At 34.1% G+C, this 15,601-nt stretch overlaps 1 protein-coding gene across 2 annotated transcripts; it reads right to left on the minus strand.

Moving 5' to 3' along the window:
- Window positions 1-10,552: 10,552 nt before the first annotated feature.
- Window positions 10,553-15,541, minus strand: LOC111411052. Of its 2 annotated transcripts, XM_023041627.1 has the most exons (4): window positions 15,175-15,541; window positions 14,750-15,073; window positions 13,178-13,305; window positions 10,553-11,286 (listed from the first exon to the last, which is right to left on the minus strand). In XM_023041627.1, exons 2-4 carry the CDS (start codon window positions 14,844-14,846, stop codon window positions 10,903-10,905), a joined length of 609 nt encoding a protein of 202 aa, XP_022897395.1. In that variant the 5' UTR covers window positions 14,847-15,073; window positions 15,175-15,541; the 3' UTR covers window positions 10,553-10,902. The 2 variants fall into 2 exon arrangements, with proteins under 2 accessions (XP_022897395.1, XP_022897402.1); XM_023041634.1 differs by having other exon boundaries at window positions 14,750-15,541.
- Window positions 15,542-15,601: the final 60 nt, after the last annotated feature.

Here is a 15,601-nt window from a genome sequence, read left to right on the forward strand (position 1 = left end):
AAAATATTAAAGGATTTGGAGGTTCTGTAAATTCCCAAGATTCATGGGTACATGTCCACTAAATGAGTTGCTACCAAGCTCCAACGTAATAAGGTTCGAAATATTTGAAACAGAGCTAGGAATTTCACCACTTAATTGGTTACCAGCCAGAGTAATAGACTTAAGATTGAGAAGTCCATCAGCTATTGATGGAAGATTGCCAGATATATAATTGTATACTAGACTAAATCGCTGTAACTTGGTGAGGTTGAAGATCGATTCAAGTATTTCACCTTCGAGCTTGTTATAGCAAAAATCTAGCAATATTAAATTTGATAGACGTCCCAATTCTGATGGAATGTGACCCTGAATGTTGTTACTAGCAACTCCGAAAAACTCCAAATTTGATAAGTTGCCTATTGAAATTGGGATAGTACCTGCGATGTTTGTTCAGAAATTAAAATGACATATATTATTTAATGGGGAAAACAGAGTACAAACTAAGAGATAGCAAGGGAGTGAGGGTACTAAAGTTTATCTATCTACATCTACAATATATAAAGAGGAATGGAAAAGAAACTTTTGATTATCAATTTTACCCGTATATATTTATTTATTGGCCCAATATACCCTTATTTGGTTTACCATTTTGTCCTTTATTATTATTATTATTATTAATTTTTTGTCATCTATGTTGTTATTAAATATTCCTAATTTTTCATGCATTAAGTTGATTTTTCAACTTATACTATTAAACATGGTTCTCATCTTTTAGCCAGTTGATTTTCAAATGAAATATTGCCAGCTGAACTCAACATCCAGTCTTTGTCAGTGGAGGAACAGTTACAAATCTTGGACCAAATTACAGTATAAAACAATGTGCAGCTGAAGAAAATTGAGTCAATTTGTGGGGTCAAATTATGTGTGACAAATGTTGATCTGGTAAATGTAAGTACGGTAAAAACGAAGAGAGCAAAAGGGTGAGGTCTTCGTACAAAATTGTAAATATAAGAAGACTTTCTAAACTGTACTAACTACACAACCGAATGATAAATCTACTCTGAAAAAGATAAAATTTACGGGCTTGAAGGAATAAAATTATTATTTAGACTGTGATGGGAGGTAACAAAACAATAAGGGCATGTTTGATACAAGCCAATTCCATTGAAAATGGAAATAGTTGATGGACAACATTTTCCATGGAATTTAATTTCCACCCTACCCCCCCCCCCCCCCCCCCAACCCTCACCTCCAATTAGTAAAGAATATTAGCCCCTTTTGCATTTACTGGAGTAGAAATTTACTTAACAAGATTAAGTTTCTATTCCTCATTAATGGAAATAAAGTCCTCCTACATTGTATATTAACCTGAATGGTAAATTGCATACAAAGTCAAAAGTGATTTTTTGGTTTTTAAGGAAATTGTTTTCCTTTGGTTTAGGTGGGAAAGTGTTTTCCATCTTTTACTTATTTTATTTATTTATTTTTTTATTTTGCAATGGAAACAAATTCTATCCACAATTGTAACAAATTAGATCCTTATAATTGATAATTTTCATAAAAAATATAGCCAAACGAACACCAAAAGACTTTCTAAACTGTACTAACTACACAACTGAATGATAAAGCCCGTAAAAAAGATGGTTCAATTCGAATGCAATGTACATTAAACATTTATATCCGACACGGTCCATTAATCAGTCTATAGATAGAGGAAATTTCATTACAAAGGACCAAAGTGGTGACATTTTTCCTATTTTGAGTAATTAAAAAGTGATCGAAATTGTCTCTATCAATTTTCGCAGGATTGATTTTGGGGAAAAATGTATATTTGAATAGTGTATTGATGAAAAATGTGGTTATAAAATAAAATAATAATTAAATTTGCGTGTAATATTATTTTATTAAAAAATATATGGTTGAAATGATGTCAAAATTATATTTAAGAATGTATTTTTTTCTTTCGAAAGATGAAGCTCAAACAAGGTCCTATTGTCTACATCGAGGCTAAATTCTGCCTTATACCTATCACTTGTAGATCTCTTTTATGCCAAATATGATGTCCGCAATTATCATAAACAGGTACCTCATTGATTGATGTGGGTTGAAAATTTACCTACCTATAACTACTCATAATCATAAAAAAAAAAAAATTTAGGACCCTTTTGATGAGTTTAACGTTTGATCAATGCTACACAAACACGTTTAAAAAACATGTTCAAAAATAGGGTGCACGCGTGTCAACACATAATTAGATTGTTTGAAAAATAAAAATAATAAACACCTAATCATTTGCTGTCAAATCAAAATTTTTTTTTTACCCGTCTTTGAGTGTGGACAAACATTCTTTTGCTTTTGACAAAAGAGATTTTTAAGAAAATTATCTTTACATAAATTTTCTCTAAAAACTGTTTCTTACAAGATAAAACACTTTCAATAAATTATTAAAATATGTTCAAAAGCAATATGTAACTGTTCAAAAGCTCTGCCAAATAGATTCTTAGGTCAATCTTCATTAAAAGCTTTTTTAGTTAAAAAATATTTTTTTAAAAATTATTTAAACATGTTCAAAAGCAGCTTATTAATGTCATAAGCAACTTTTAACTATCTACCAAACATGACATTTATGCATTTCATTTTTCTTCTTAGGGAAGATGCACATTAAAAGGGAACAAACCATCTCTTTTAGACCACTAACCATGTAAAACTATTTCGCTTTTTCCCATATATTTTTCTCGTCTTTTGAGAATTTTGACCGTGAAAATCTCTGTGGTTACCACTCAATAGGATTCGCTTGGACCCGCAAATGCACTCTTTTATCATCGGACGCCGGAGTTTGGATTGTATTTTGCTTTTTGTAAAAAATAACATTTATCAGTTCTCTAAAGAAAACGAATCTATAAATACCACTCAATAGGATTCGATTGTTGCTTTGCTGACGGTTGAATTCGAAGGCAAGGTGCACAGTCAATTAATCACGTGACTTTGGAGTGCAACGGGGCACTATTATAGACAATATTGATTGTCAACATAAATCATGAAAAGAAAGAATATAAACAAGTTTAAAGTAGATACATAATTGTAGATTTGAGATCCTAGTGTCTTTCGTTATTTAATTAAATTCTAGTACTTCGTTACTTTTTTCCAATTGCTTATTTTGGTAGATTTAGTTCAAGATCAAATCAAAGTCATTAATTATGTGTTCTAATTAGAGCTAGTTTAATTGAAGTTAATTGATATATATCGCCATTCATGCGTTCAATAATATCCTCATCATTATATTACAATATACGATATTGTTTACTTGGGAAAACTGAAACGTAATAACTTGTGCTATCTCCCCCAAATAGGAGCCTGTATGATCGGAATCTCCCAAACCATTGGTGGATTCTGTCGGAATATTCCACCTGAACTCACTAAGTATACAATATACTTCTCTCCTTTTCGCTTCCAGAGAAAAACTCATCTCCGCCACAACTCCACTCAGTCGTCAACATGGGAACCACTTTCTTCTTACCATCATCCATAGTAACCCTCGCAGCTATATATTTTGTTACGCCACTCACCACCAAACCACTTCGGCACATCACAACAACTCCTAACCGAGGTGCCACGTGTCCCTCCGAAGTGGTTCCGAAGCGATAGGCACTTCGACCAAGTTCGTCAGTTGACGCGCTGCAGGGCACAAGTAAATCTACCAAGTTTTTCCGAAGCGTATGATACTTTGAGGTGGTACTCAACAGATCCCTCTACCGCCATTTTCAAAGATCTTTGTCAAGATCCCTCCATCTCCAAAGATTAATTGACGTGACATCTCCCTAGGTTGATTGATATGACGTCTCAACTTTATGTCAATTTAACTTAGAGGAATTAATTACCCGCATGCTCTAGAAGCGACTGATTGACGCTTATGAGCGGACGCCTCAAACCATCAAATGCATACACGTGTCCCACATCGAACGGTGCTCCTCGTCCATACATATCTAAGGTTTGACAAGAGCCGAAGGTAATGAAACTCACACTAAACTTAGCTATCCACACACAAATATAGTTTTTCTCCTCCCCACTCTTGCACAATTTCGGCACCGTTCCGATCACCGCCCACTAACTTGATCGTCGGAGTGTATGCGGCCGCCACCACCCCTGCTGGTTCCGGTCATGTGCTTTTGACCATGTATTATTGTGTGCAAAGAGAAACACGTGGAGTGGCTCTCAGTTGGTTATGTGGAAGTCCAATTCGCGAGGTCAACATATATAAATACCAATACGTGCATGAAAATATAGGGACCTATCTGATACAACTTCTAAGCCCCAAAAAACTCAATTTTCCTACTGTTTTTCTGGAAATGGCGGTAAAAAATGATGGCTTTTGCTCCAGACAAGTCCAGAATCATGCATGAAAATAGGATTTTTCTTGTTTTACAGTCTGACTTAAGCCCCCTCACTGAGGTAGGGCCCGCGCCATTTTTTATTGGCGCGGCCCCCCATGTGAGGGGGCTGTGAGCTATTCTGTGTGTCGAGCTCTGCACACAGCACAGCTCATAAAAATATATAAACACAGTGGTTAAGGAAAGCATTGATGGAATCTTGTGAAAAAAAAAATGGTTTTGTGGAGCCAATTTATTTATCAATAATCCTTGATTCTGTTTCTCCATCAGTTCCTCAAAACCATCAGCAACCATTCAGTTTTGAATTCTTCTATCAAGCTAAAACCAGTTGGTGAAGTTTGTGAATGCAGATGAAAGTTTTCACATTTTATCCTTAGGCGTTGCAAAATTTAGCAAATTTATCCATCCCAACCTTTCAATTATATAAATAGAAGGGTATATTTATCATTTTACAGGTTTTAATTGAGAAAATAGATGAAAATAACGATTTTCGCAATGTAAGGGTGAAAATGCAAAAATAAAATAAAAATAAATAATAAATAATAAAATAAAATAAAAGATATGAACATTTTGCACAATAATATGGAAGTATACCGACCTCTTGTGTTAATTAACCTTTTAATAATTTATCCGGGACTCGTTTGCAGTTTTTGAAAAAGTTTGGGAGTGTAATTGTTTTATTTAAATAAGAGGATATATTTGATATTTTACATTATTTTATTGAAAAAATGAGGTAAAACTAGGGGTGAAAATGTCAAAAAATAAAAAATAAGAATGTTTTGCATAGTGACATTGAAACGCATTATACTAATTACACTTAAATAAAAGATAATAATTAAGAGCAGTAAAAAACATAAAAATAACAACTAGACCAAATTAACTGTAAATGGCTTTTATTTATTAGTGATTCTAGCATTTAAGTCAGAAAATGCCTAGCCTGTCATGCATTGCGAAGAGCTTTTCATTTGATTTTATATGATAAAAGTACATTTTGTGTTCTTTTTTAAGTAAAGAAAAGAACAGCAGAGTATTTGAAAACAAAAGGAGCAGCTTTTTATTTCAAACAGTGAAGGCTAAAATGTGACTCGAAGGTAATCCTATAATTGTTCATGATTTCTCATGAATAAGCGTGACATAGGGATGTCAATGAGTCGAGTCGAGTCTGCACAGCCCTTTAACCCACAAGCTTGGCTTGTTGCTCAGGGGTGAGCTCAGCTTGGCCCAATAGCTCGTGAACTCACGAGCCACGAGCTTGGGGGCCGGGCCGAACCGAGCCGAGCCCACGAACCATTCGCGAGCTCGTGATTTGTATAATTTTTTTTCCTTTTTGGTAAATTTGCACTTTTTTTAGTTTTTTTTGGTAAATTCGCCTATTTTTTGACTGGGCTCGTAAAAAATGGCTCGTGGACGTTCGTGGGATTGAGACCTAAATGAAGAGCCGACGAGCTGCTTGGCCCGTTTGACGTCCCTAGCGTGACATGAGCTAATTAAATTCACATACAACTACAAAACTGAAAAGGTGTGGACTAATTAAATTCACATACAATTACAACCAATTTAATGCATTCTGGTTATATGAATTCCGTCTAGGAATAGCTAAATAACGATTTCACATGTTACGACATATTTATCTTAATTGTTGCATGGCAGCCATGCTTCACACCTCCCAGTTGTTAAAACGGCACCCAAAATTTATCACAACACTCGCTATCAGAATCCAGCATGCAAGCGCCCCAGTGGCAATAATTGGCACTGCCAACACTTCAACGTAGAGGGGAACTTTCGTGGTTTTCAAAGAGAGGTAGGGTGGGGTGTGAAAGAATTGGGAGTAACGGCACAATTTAAAAGGAAATCTCCCTTTTTTAGCATTATTAAATCCCCAATTTTTTAATGGAGTCTCGCTATAATAATAATAAACTAAAACAACAAAAGGAAAATAATTGTAAATGGAGTCTCGCTATTTTTCAATGAAACAATGCTATTCGTAATCGCTCGTTACGGCAATCCTCCTGTCTAATATACATATGATAAGTGATTATTTGATATATTAATGTGATAGTTTTTAATTGACTCATTTATCAAATAGACACATGCCACGTGGTGGTAAAAACAAATTTCACTAAATATTATTATTAAAATATTAAATTCCCTTATGTGGAGGTTGACTCTGACTTTTCCAAGACTATATGATTTACATGAGTTGTGTCACCCATCAGAATTCTTAAAAAGGTACAAACAAATTCCACTGCAAATGGTAAACAAATATATCCCTTCTCTGGATGTTGACACACTTTTTCCAAGACTATGATTTGAAAATTAAAAGTTTTTGTCACCCAGATAAACACGTGTACGAGTTTTCTTCTTATCCGACAACAAAAGAAATCTAGAGAGTATCATCTAACGTTACCCACTAATCATAACTCTTTGGAAGAAGTCTCCCTCACAGATATCCATAATGGAGTCGGCCCCATATATATATTTTTCTTGTACAACCTGAATTGACAATGTACTCACAGGAGGGGATCCACGATTTTTATATTTTTTAGCGTGGGCCCCTCCCATGTGTCTAACTATCAACCTGGGTTGTCAACTCCAGTTGTACATGTAGCACAACAATTTTCTGTCACATTAGTTTAATTCGAACTTTTTCACCTTATAGGCTCCAATATATTTTCATGCCTTAATTTTGTGAATTTTTTATCGGTCTCTTAATCTATAAAAAAATAGATCCAATAAAGAGATAGAATCAGCAACAACAGTCAAATATTACAATAAAACTAAAGGGGAAGGCCAAATCCAGAGGGGCGTCGTCCAAACAGCACCTTTCCAAATATAAAGATGGATATTGCAGTATGAGAGCGTTCCCACACCCCCACTGCCACCCCCACTTTATTCTTGCTCTTGTTTTTGTCTGTTTTCAAGTTCTGGTAAAATAATTTTTTTAGTTATCAACGGTACCAATACCAACGCCCCCCTGGATTTGGACCTGTCCAAACAGCACCTTTCCAAATATAAAGATGGATATTGCAGTATGAAAGCGTTCCCACACCCCCACTCCCACCCCCACTTTATTCTTGCTCTTGTTTTTGTCTGTTTTCGAGTTCTGGTAAAATAAATTTTTTTAGTTATCAACGGTACCAATACCAAATTAACTGGTCTTTAAGAAAGGCACTTTCCGCAGCAAAATGGAAAATTTAGTCGATGATCCAGAGGCATTAACGAAGAAGATGCATTAACGAAAGAGATGCAGAGGCATCTATATTTATGAAGAAACCCTTTACACGGCAAGACGCTTACAAAGATGCGTAAAGTATGACGAATACATTTCCTTGATGCGTAAAGTATGACGAATACATTTCCTTGATGATCATAAGCTAAAATATAAATGTAAATACTTACGTTTAAGCATCCAACCGTAGCAAGAGTAAAAATCAAACGTTGATGCCTATGATCTGAACGTTATGACAACAGGGGGTGTCATTACCACCATCTCGACGACGCCTTAGAATCATCCAGTATCCAACTGCCCCAATAGCTACGAGACAGAAAGCTATTGGGACTGCAACTTCCAGGTACATTGTGATCTTCATGATTTTGAAAGAGGACTTGCCAAGGTGCTCTCAATGGATGAAGATTAAAGACCATTTATAGAGTAGATGAAAGAAAGTTTTGCCCTCGGTCTTTGTCCTCAGTTTTCGCTTTTTGTCCTCAGTCTTTGCAAAATATAACAAATTCACTCTCAATATTTTTTTAACCATCCCAACCTTTCATTCTCTTCATTTTTGGTCACTAAATGATAGTAAATTTGATACAAACAATCAATTCAAGTAATCAAAAGGAAAAACATATAATCAATAGTTAAGACTGATAATAAATCAATAAACACAATTCGTTAAATATAAGTTAAATTGGATAGAATTAGTTCATATACATTTTATACACACAAATAGAATAGGAGAAAACGTAAATTTAGATTCTAATTAATTGAAAATTTTGATTGGAATGTGAAAATTTGTAGTATATGTGACAATCTATAGAGAATTTATAGAAAAATTTTAAAAAACTATAAGGATTAAAGGTCTGATAAAAGACGCAAAGGAAAGAGTAAGATAAAATAAGAGAAAAGATGGAAAAATTCAAATTTATTGTGGTTTTTGGTGGGGATTAAAATCAAAATTTTAATAAATTTTCGTACAAGTTAAACAGTTAAGGATTCCATGAAATATGTCATTAAAATTAATTATTAACTTTGATTTGGATTAAAATTTAGATTTCAATCGATGACAAAAGGATTTTATAAAAGCAAAAAAAATAAAAAAAAAGTAAGTTGGAATCACCAGGACCACCGGGTCAATAAATAGCTTAATAAATAACATTGACGAACAAGGGGAAACGCAGACCATGCATTCATTTTGTGTAATTTGAAAATTAAAGGCCAATATTTTCACATTAATTTGTTGGCCCTGTATCTGATCGTCGGATTCAAATGAAAACTATACAGTCTATTAATCACTGGAGTTTGAAGCGCAACATGAAACTATTATATTCAAGAGTCATGCTTTATGTATAGAAGAAGTTTTCACAGAATTCTGTCAGAATACACACATAAGGGTGGGTAGGGTATTTTTTGGCAATTTTTTTTCATGGTGAGCCCCACATCATGAGACTATTCTAGCAATATTTTGTAAGAAGTTATTCTGTACATATGAATTTATTCTATATTCAATAGATTTACGAGATGTAATTAAACTCCAAGACTTTATTACTTATTTTTAGATAATCAGATTTTTAGTAGCTTTTAATAAAAATTTCACAAATTTTTCATAGCTGCACCAGTTTTGTACAAGGAAGGTTTTCACCTCATGCACTATCTAGGAAGCAAGTTTATCTGACGTATCAAAGTATGTCATCATTTAATTCGATTTGGGTTGAAAATTGGTCATACTTTATCTCCTTTGCCTTTATTTTACAAAGATGGCGTAACCAATACACTTTAATGCATGTGAATGTTCAAGTGACAATACATGTAATATTGGTGATTACTTGTTCTTTATTTGTTCTTCAATAATATCCTCATTTTTTTTATTTTTTTGGTTAAAATGCACTTTGAATGTGTTTTTATTTCAAAGTCAAGTTTATGCGTACATTAATCATGCTATGGCTCTATTTGAGTTTTCTTTTTTCCTCATCAAAATGAAAAATATAACTGCTATCCATCACATTAAGTGACCATATTTAATTTTTTATTTCTTGTGTGGGACTCATAACGACTACGTTTTTCATTCTCATTTTTATAATAATGTGACTCAAAATGTATTTATGTTCTTTTTTACACTCTACCAAATGGCTTAATATACACCATTATTTTGAATTTGAAAATTTCATCACGATACTGCCGCCTCCACATTGGGGGATTTAAAGTTGGATGTAAATCAAAGTGTATATTTAGCTTTATTTTGCATACATTATGGATAGCTGACAAGTTTACAATCGTTACAAAAAATAAAAAAAATCAAAATTTAATGCTAATGAGCATGTTCGAAACCAAATTTATTCAATTGATATCTAGAAAATGAGGAAAAAACAATGAGAAACTATTTAACAGTAATGAATAAAATGGATAAAGACGAATGTGTGATTAGTTTAATGCCAAATTTTTTTTTAAACTAGATAGTAACTTAAATAGTCACTGAACTTTGCAAAAGGTTTTCACGGGGTCATTGAATTTTAAAAATCACGCGAGTTATTACTAAACTTTACAAAAAAAATTTCCCGGGATCATTGAACTTTAAATATCACTCCATTCATCACTAAGCATTGCAAAAAAATTTTACGGGATCATTAAACTTTGCAAAAGTTTTCCCATGGATCACTAAAATTAGTGACCCCCTTGTTAACGGCGCGTAAAATGGCCAACAGTAGCAAATGTTACATCTCGTCACGTCAAAGTAGACCATTCCAAACTAGTATTTCGAGAATTTCGATAACATGCTAACTTTAGAAATTCTTTGATGATCGTATGCTAGCCGAATCCACAAATCGCTTATGTCCTCTCGAAGCTCATTTTGAGAACTACTTCGTAGGCATGTCGAATGATCTAAACAGATATTGAAAATAATTAAAAATTTAAACATGCATCTTAAAAAGATAATAATTTTATAATCAATATTTATTCCAGACAATCATTTTCCTCAGACATGACATTTCATAACAAACGACAAAACTGATCTACGGTGATCGACAAATGAAAACTCTCTGGACTGCAATTTCCTTTTTCAGTACACATTATCATATGCAAAAGATTCTATGCAAGAAACAAAGTTTCACATTTTTCTGTAGGAGAAAAAAAGGAAAAATTATTAAATACGAAGGGCTTTTTCTCATTTTCTTGTTCTTTAGCCCGCATGTGATGTGTCTATCTATCAGAGATTTTCTACTGATTCCCATTTCTCAAACACACTACTAGTCATCCCAGTCATTATCCCACCCATCTTTCTTAGAAGACCTTGAAGTGAGGCCATTTGCAGAGATACTCCTAATATTGTGCCCCCCCAGGTGATTTTACTGCACTGTCGTCGTCCCAATCATCATCATCCCAATCCTGATCCCAACCTTCTGATGTCTCACCGTTGACAGCTGAAGTGGATTCTGGCAAGCCCATTTCAAGTTCCTCATATGGAATTCCATCATGCCTGCTCCTCTTCTTTAACTTGCAGCAAGCCCATGTCCCTCCACAAAGCAAAGCCAATAGAAAGAAGAAGTACGCAACATAGATAGGGGTCACCTGTCTAGAACAGAAAGAGAACTGCTGGAGAAAGTTCTCTACAGAAACAGAACTATCCATGTCAAGCACACAATTCCCGTTTCCAGACCTTAATATTATTTTGCTGCTTTTGCCTCGGGTGGAAGAGATATCAATCTACGAGCAAACAGGCAAAGAGGAAGTGGTGAATTGAAAAGTAGGAAACACAGCGTAGAACTCATATTATGATCTAATGTCATCTGGCAACATCAAATAATACGAATATGAGTCATTTCAGGGCAAAGATTGTTAAAATAACAGTTCCAATGAACAGTTCAAGAAAATAATTCACTGATTGAAAAGATTTTATAGAATCAAATGGCAAAACTCACATGAGTGATGTTTTCCCCCCTCATTTCTTCATTTTCTAAATGTATGTATATTTATAAAAAGAGTAATGATGTTCATCACTAGTGTTGATGATCATGACCCAATGTGGCAGTGGGGCCACTGCAACATTGCCTATTTGAGGAAAATGTGAGGGTGACCCTAGCGTCATATTGAGTTATGATAATCAGCAATGCTAATAATTAGCATTATTATTATGAAAAATATGACTATTAATGATGGAAACAAGGAACCGATATGACTATTAAATTGCCTCGAATATGTGAAGAGAACAAAAAACAGCCGAGAAACTAAAATAGGTATAGAGTTGTGGTCTACCCCATGGAATGTCTATCAAAGTATTGACATTGTGTCTTCAGCCTTGGTTCAAAAATCAATACAGCAGACCCACTTTATCCTAAATGCAAGCAGTTGGTCAAGTGATGTTCATTAGAAACTAAGCACTCTTCTCAATCCAAATGAACCACATAATAGCCATAACAGCAAATTTCCATGAGTTTTTTTTTACCATCTTAACCTCTGAAACCACCAAAATTAATGGGGACCTAATTTGAAATTCTGGAAGTAGACAAATAATATGGTTCAATCATTTTCTAGATGTACGTATAAAACCTAGGTGTCAGAATCCTTGCAAGCAAGATCAATCAGCAATGACCAAAACTTCGGCTCTGATAGCTAGTTCGCCATGCAATTTTAGTGCTAGGTGATAATATTTAATGCATTCCTTACTGGCGTCATTGTTCCAGTAGCCAGGAAGGCATTTCTTTATTGCTTTAACAAACCAAATAGCTCAATAACATGTGAACTTCAATGGCCAGCAAAGCCAATATGACACCTCTTTATATCATGTAGACACATTGACCCAGAATTTCTTGAGTTTCTAATTTTTCTCCAACTTCGGTCCAATCCCCAAGATTATAAATGTTAGCATAAATATTCCAATTAATGCTTTTGCTTCAAGAAAATTTTTACTTTAGACAGTGGGTGTGCCAAGATCTAGCAACAGATTAACATAAAGAAAAAAAAAAAAAAGAAAGAAAAAGAAAGCAGTTTTGTCCTTCCAATAGTTCACCCTTGACCATGATATATTATTACAAGTTCTTTTCCACTCTAAATTTTCTCATTTTTTCCATTCAATTCATTTATAAGCTCTCATGCCATGTTAATTTTGGTCTGCATCTCACCTCTCTGTTCTCTCTTCTTTACCATAATGATTGCATAATCATGTGACCGAGAGTTTCTTTAGGTCAATGCAATTATCAATTTTAAAGTAGTCTTTCACTTAATTTATTCTTGATTTGTTGCCCTTCTCAAAATATACTCAATTCATAACCTCCCCGCCTATGTATATCCTCGTTTCGATTAATGTTCAATATATAGACATCTTGTTTTTTAAGGAACCATATTGAGACCATAAAGTGTAGCTAGTCTATAAATGCAAATATTTTTTGCAAGAAAATGGAATTTCTTAGAAGGAGCAATTTCAGTCTATAGTTCCACACTGGAAGAGAAATAATTAGAATTGCAGTTCCTTAATTACGGGTGAAGGCAACAAGTACACTTTTATGAATGTTCAAAATAAATTTCCCACGCCACGTGATATTGGGGGATGTATAATACATAAAAGAAGTTGCACAACAGCAAATATATTTATCCACACCTTTTCAGTTTGGTGTTTAGGAACTTCAAAAGCCGGCAATCCAATTTCCATAGAATTAGGAAAATTGATGTTAACTTTCAAATTCCTTTCCCCTTCATTTTGCACCGAATTGAACAGTTCTTTGGACCCTGCCAAAACAAATCAAGGATTTATTTCTTCTAATGACAACAAATGTGAGTTTGAGTAGAGTAATTAACCCCACATGTACACTGTTTTCCCTTAAATTCAACTCTTTACATTATACTTATAGAAGTGGAAGGAAAATAAAGTACATTTCCATTTTTTTTTCTTCACAGGGAACTGAGTGGAAGAACCTCCCCTTCCTTTGTTAGGTAATGTAGCAAGAAGGAAAGGAGAGGTTAAGAAGAGTACTCCTTGTTCTTAAACGTGAGATTTTGTGTCTAATAGCAGTAACCTGTGTAGTCAAAAAAGTAGGCTCAAATCAAACTCTGAAATTACACATACTTTGAGATACCAATAACTATAACCTTACTTCATTCAACCAATCCCGTCCTTTAAGTTGTCCCAAAAATTTAATCATATTACATGGAAAGGTGGCATTTCCTGATCGGAAAAGCAAAGGTGTAATATAAAACTTAATGATGAAATTAATGTAGCGTTATCTCCTAGCAAACATTTCTCAGAAGTTCTAAGCACAGTTTTTATAGTCAAGAAAGGTGGTAGAGCTTGCACATCACAAGCAACACATAATTTAATTGCATATTTCTCCAGCAACTAAAATATTTAAAGAGGCAATTGAACATATTTCAATAAGCAGCTGTGCAGTAATATCTTAACAGCTTCAGTTGACTTCTGATATATTTCAAGTAGATGTAAATAAGCCCTAACAGAAACAAATCCACGATTTATTACATCTTTGGTAGTACTAAGGTAAGAACTAAGGTAGTACTCTAGAACATAATATAATACCTCAGTATTAAAATAGAGACTGAAACCTCACATGGAAATTGACGAATATGACAGATGACAATAATATGCAAAATGTTTGATCCAAGTACACATCAATGAGGAGAGAAAGCATCAGTGGCTCGTGTTTGTATGTGCATAATGAAGAAAGTATTTGACTAGGCCAACTGAGCCTATGCTTGAGATTAGTTCTGAATTTTCCGTAATGGACCTATCCATAAATGTAGTCAGCACAAATTCTGACAGTCTCATGTCCTTGAAAGTGTACAGGTCTATATTATAGCTTGTCTTAAGCTATGAATCCATATTATTGATTAAAATGTATGTATGATTTTGTAAATTTTAGCACCCAGTGGAATGCAATTGCAAGCCTCAAGCTACCCTTTTCAAGAAGTAACAGTATCACCAAAAGAATTGCAAAATTTGAAATCCTTATTAGTACAATATAGTTTTATATTTCAAGTTATAATCGTTCCAATCATATTCCAGAATCCAGGCACAAAAAATAAATCATGCTAATCAATTTAAAATAATAGGAACCGCAATTTAGTTCTTTCAAGGTTCTAATTAAAGCATTAAGTCAAAGTACTGGCTTGTAAATCAATTGAGAGAATAACTATCGTCTGAATAGAAAACAAGGTTTACCATATTTGGAGGCTATAGCGCAGGCAATCATCCCCTTGCCTCTGCATTTCCTCGTTGATCTCTCACAACTGTCATTACCACCTAACCGTGTTTTCATGGCATTGTCCACCTTTCCCTTCCCTTTATCGTCCAACTCACCTTTCTTCGTGCACCATCTGGTTGGTTTTTATTATTATCAATATCATTGCCATTTTTCTTGAAGCCCTTCGAATCAACAATTGATGAATTAGTGTTCTTATTGCTAACCCCGGATTCCTTGTGCTTATCTTTTTCACACTTCCCGGCATTTACAGGACCAATGACAGGACTTACAACGGGCGGAACCTAGATCCAACTCGTTCCCAATCAATTATTTAATTTTCTCAAAATAAGAACTTATAAAAATAAAGATAATCACAGAGAGAGAGACGCAAAGAGATTTTTACCTGTAAATTTGTGGAAGTGTCGTTTGTGGCGCTGGTGATTAATCTCCGGAGATTAATTATTAAAGATGCGTTACTAGTGCTTGAAACAATTAATAAAATGAAAATAGTGGCAATAAATCCATGTTAATCCATTGCACAACTTCTTCTGACTTTTATAAGCTACTACTTCGATTATTTCTATCAAAACGAAGCTAAAGAACTCATTTTTCAGCAGACATTTGGCTTTATTTGCTTAATTCATCTTTTGACTAAAAAGCTTGGACTCTAAGAGAAAAAAATTATAAATCATAATACAAATCAATTTGGGAATTTGGCAAATGATTTGAGCATCTAACTATAATAGGGTTTATGCGCTGTGGATCTGACAGGGAAGAATATGTAAATTTGAGATGATAGTGAAGGTTTTTGCTGACTTTTTACTTAAATT

Source organism: Olea europaea, chromosome 2 (assembly GCF_002742605.1).
Source record: "Olea europaea var. sylvestris chromosome 2, O_europaea_v1, whole genome shotgun sequence".
In the NCBI taxonomy this organism is placed as follows: Eukaryota; Viridiplantae; Streptophyta; class Magnoliopsida; order Lamiales; family Oleaceae; genus Olea; species Olea europaea.

Coding starts and splice junctions, on each gene's coding strand:
- LOC111411052 (XM_023041627.1), bottom strand. CDS start 14,846: ATGAAAACACGGTTAGGTGGTAATGACAGTTGTGAGAGATCAACGAGG. Junction 13,306..14,749: donor CGCTATAGCCTCCAAATATG/GTAAACCTTGTT, acceptor TTGTTTTGGCAG/GGTCCAAAGAACTGTTCAAT. Junction 11,287..13,177: donor CTAAACACCAAACTGAAAAG/GTGTGGATAAAT, acceptor GTTTGCTCGTAG/ATTGATATCTCTTCCACCCG.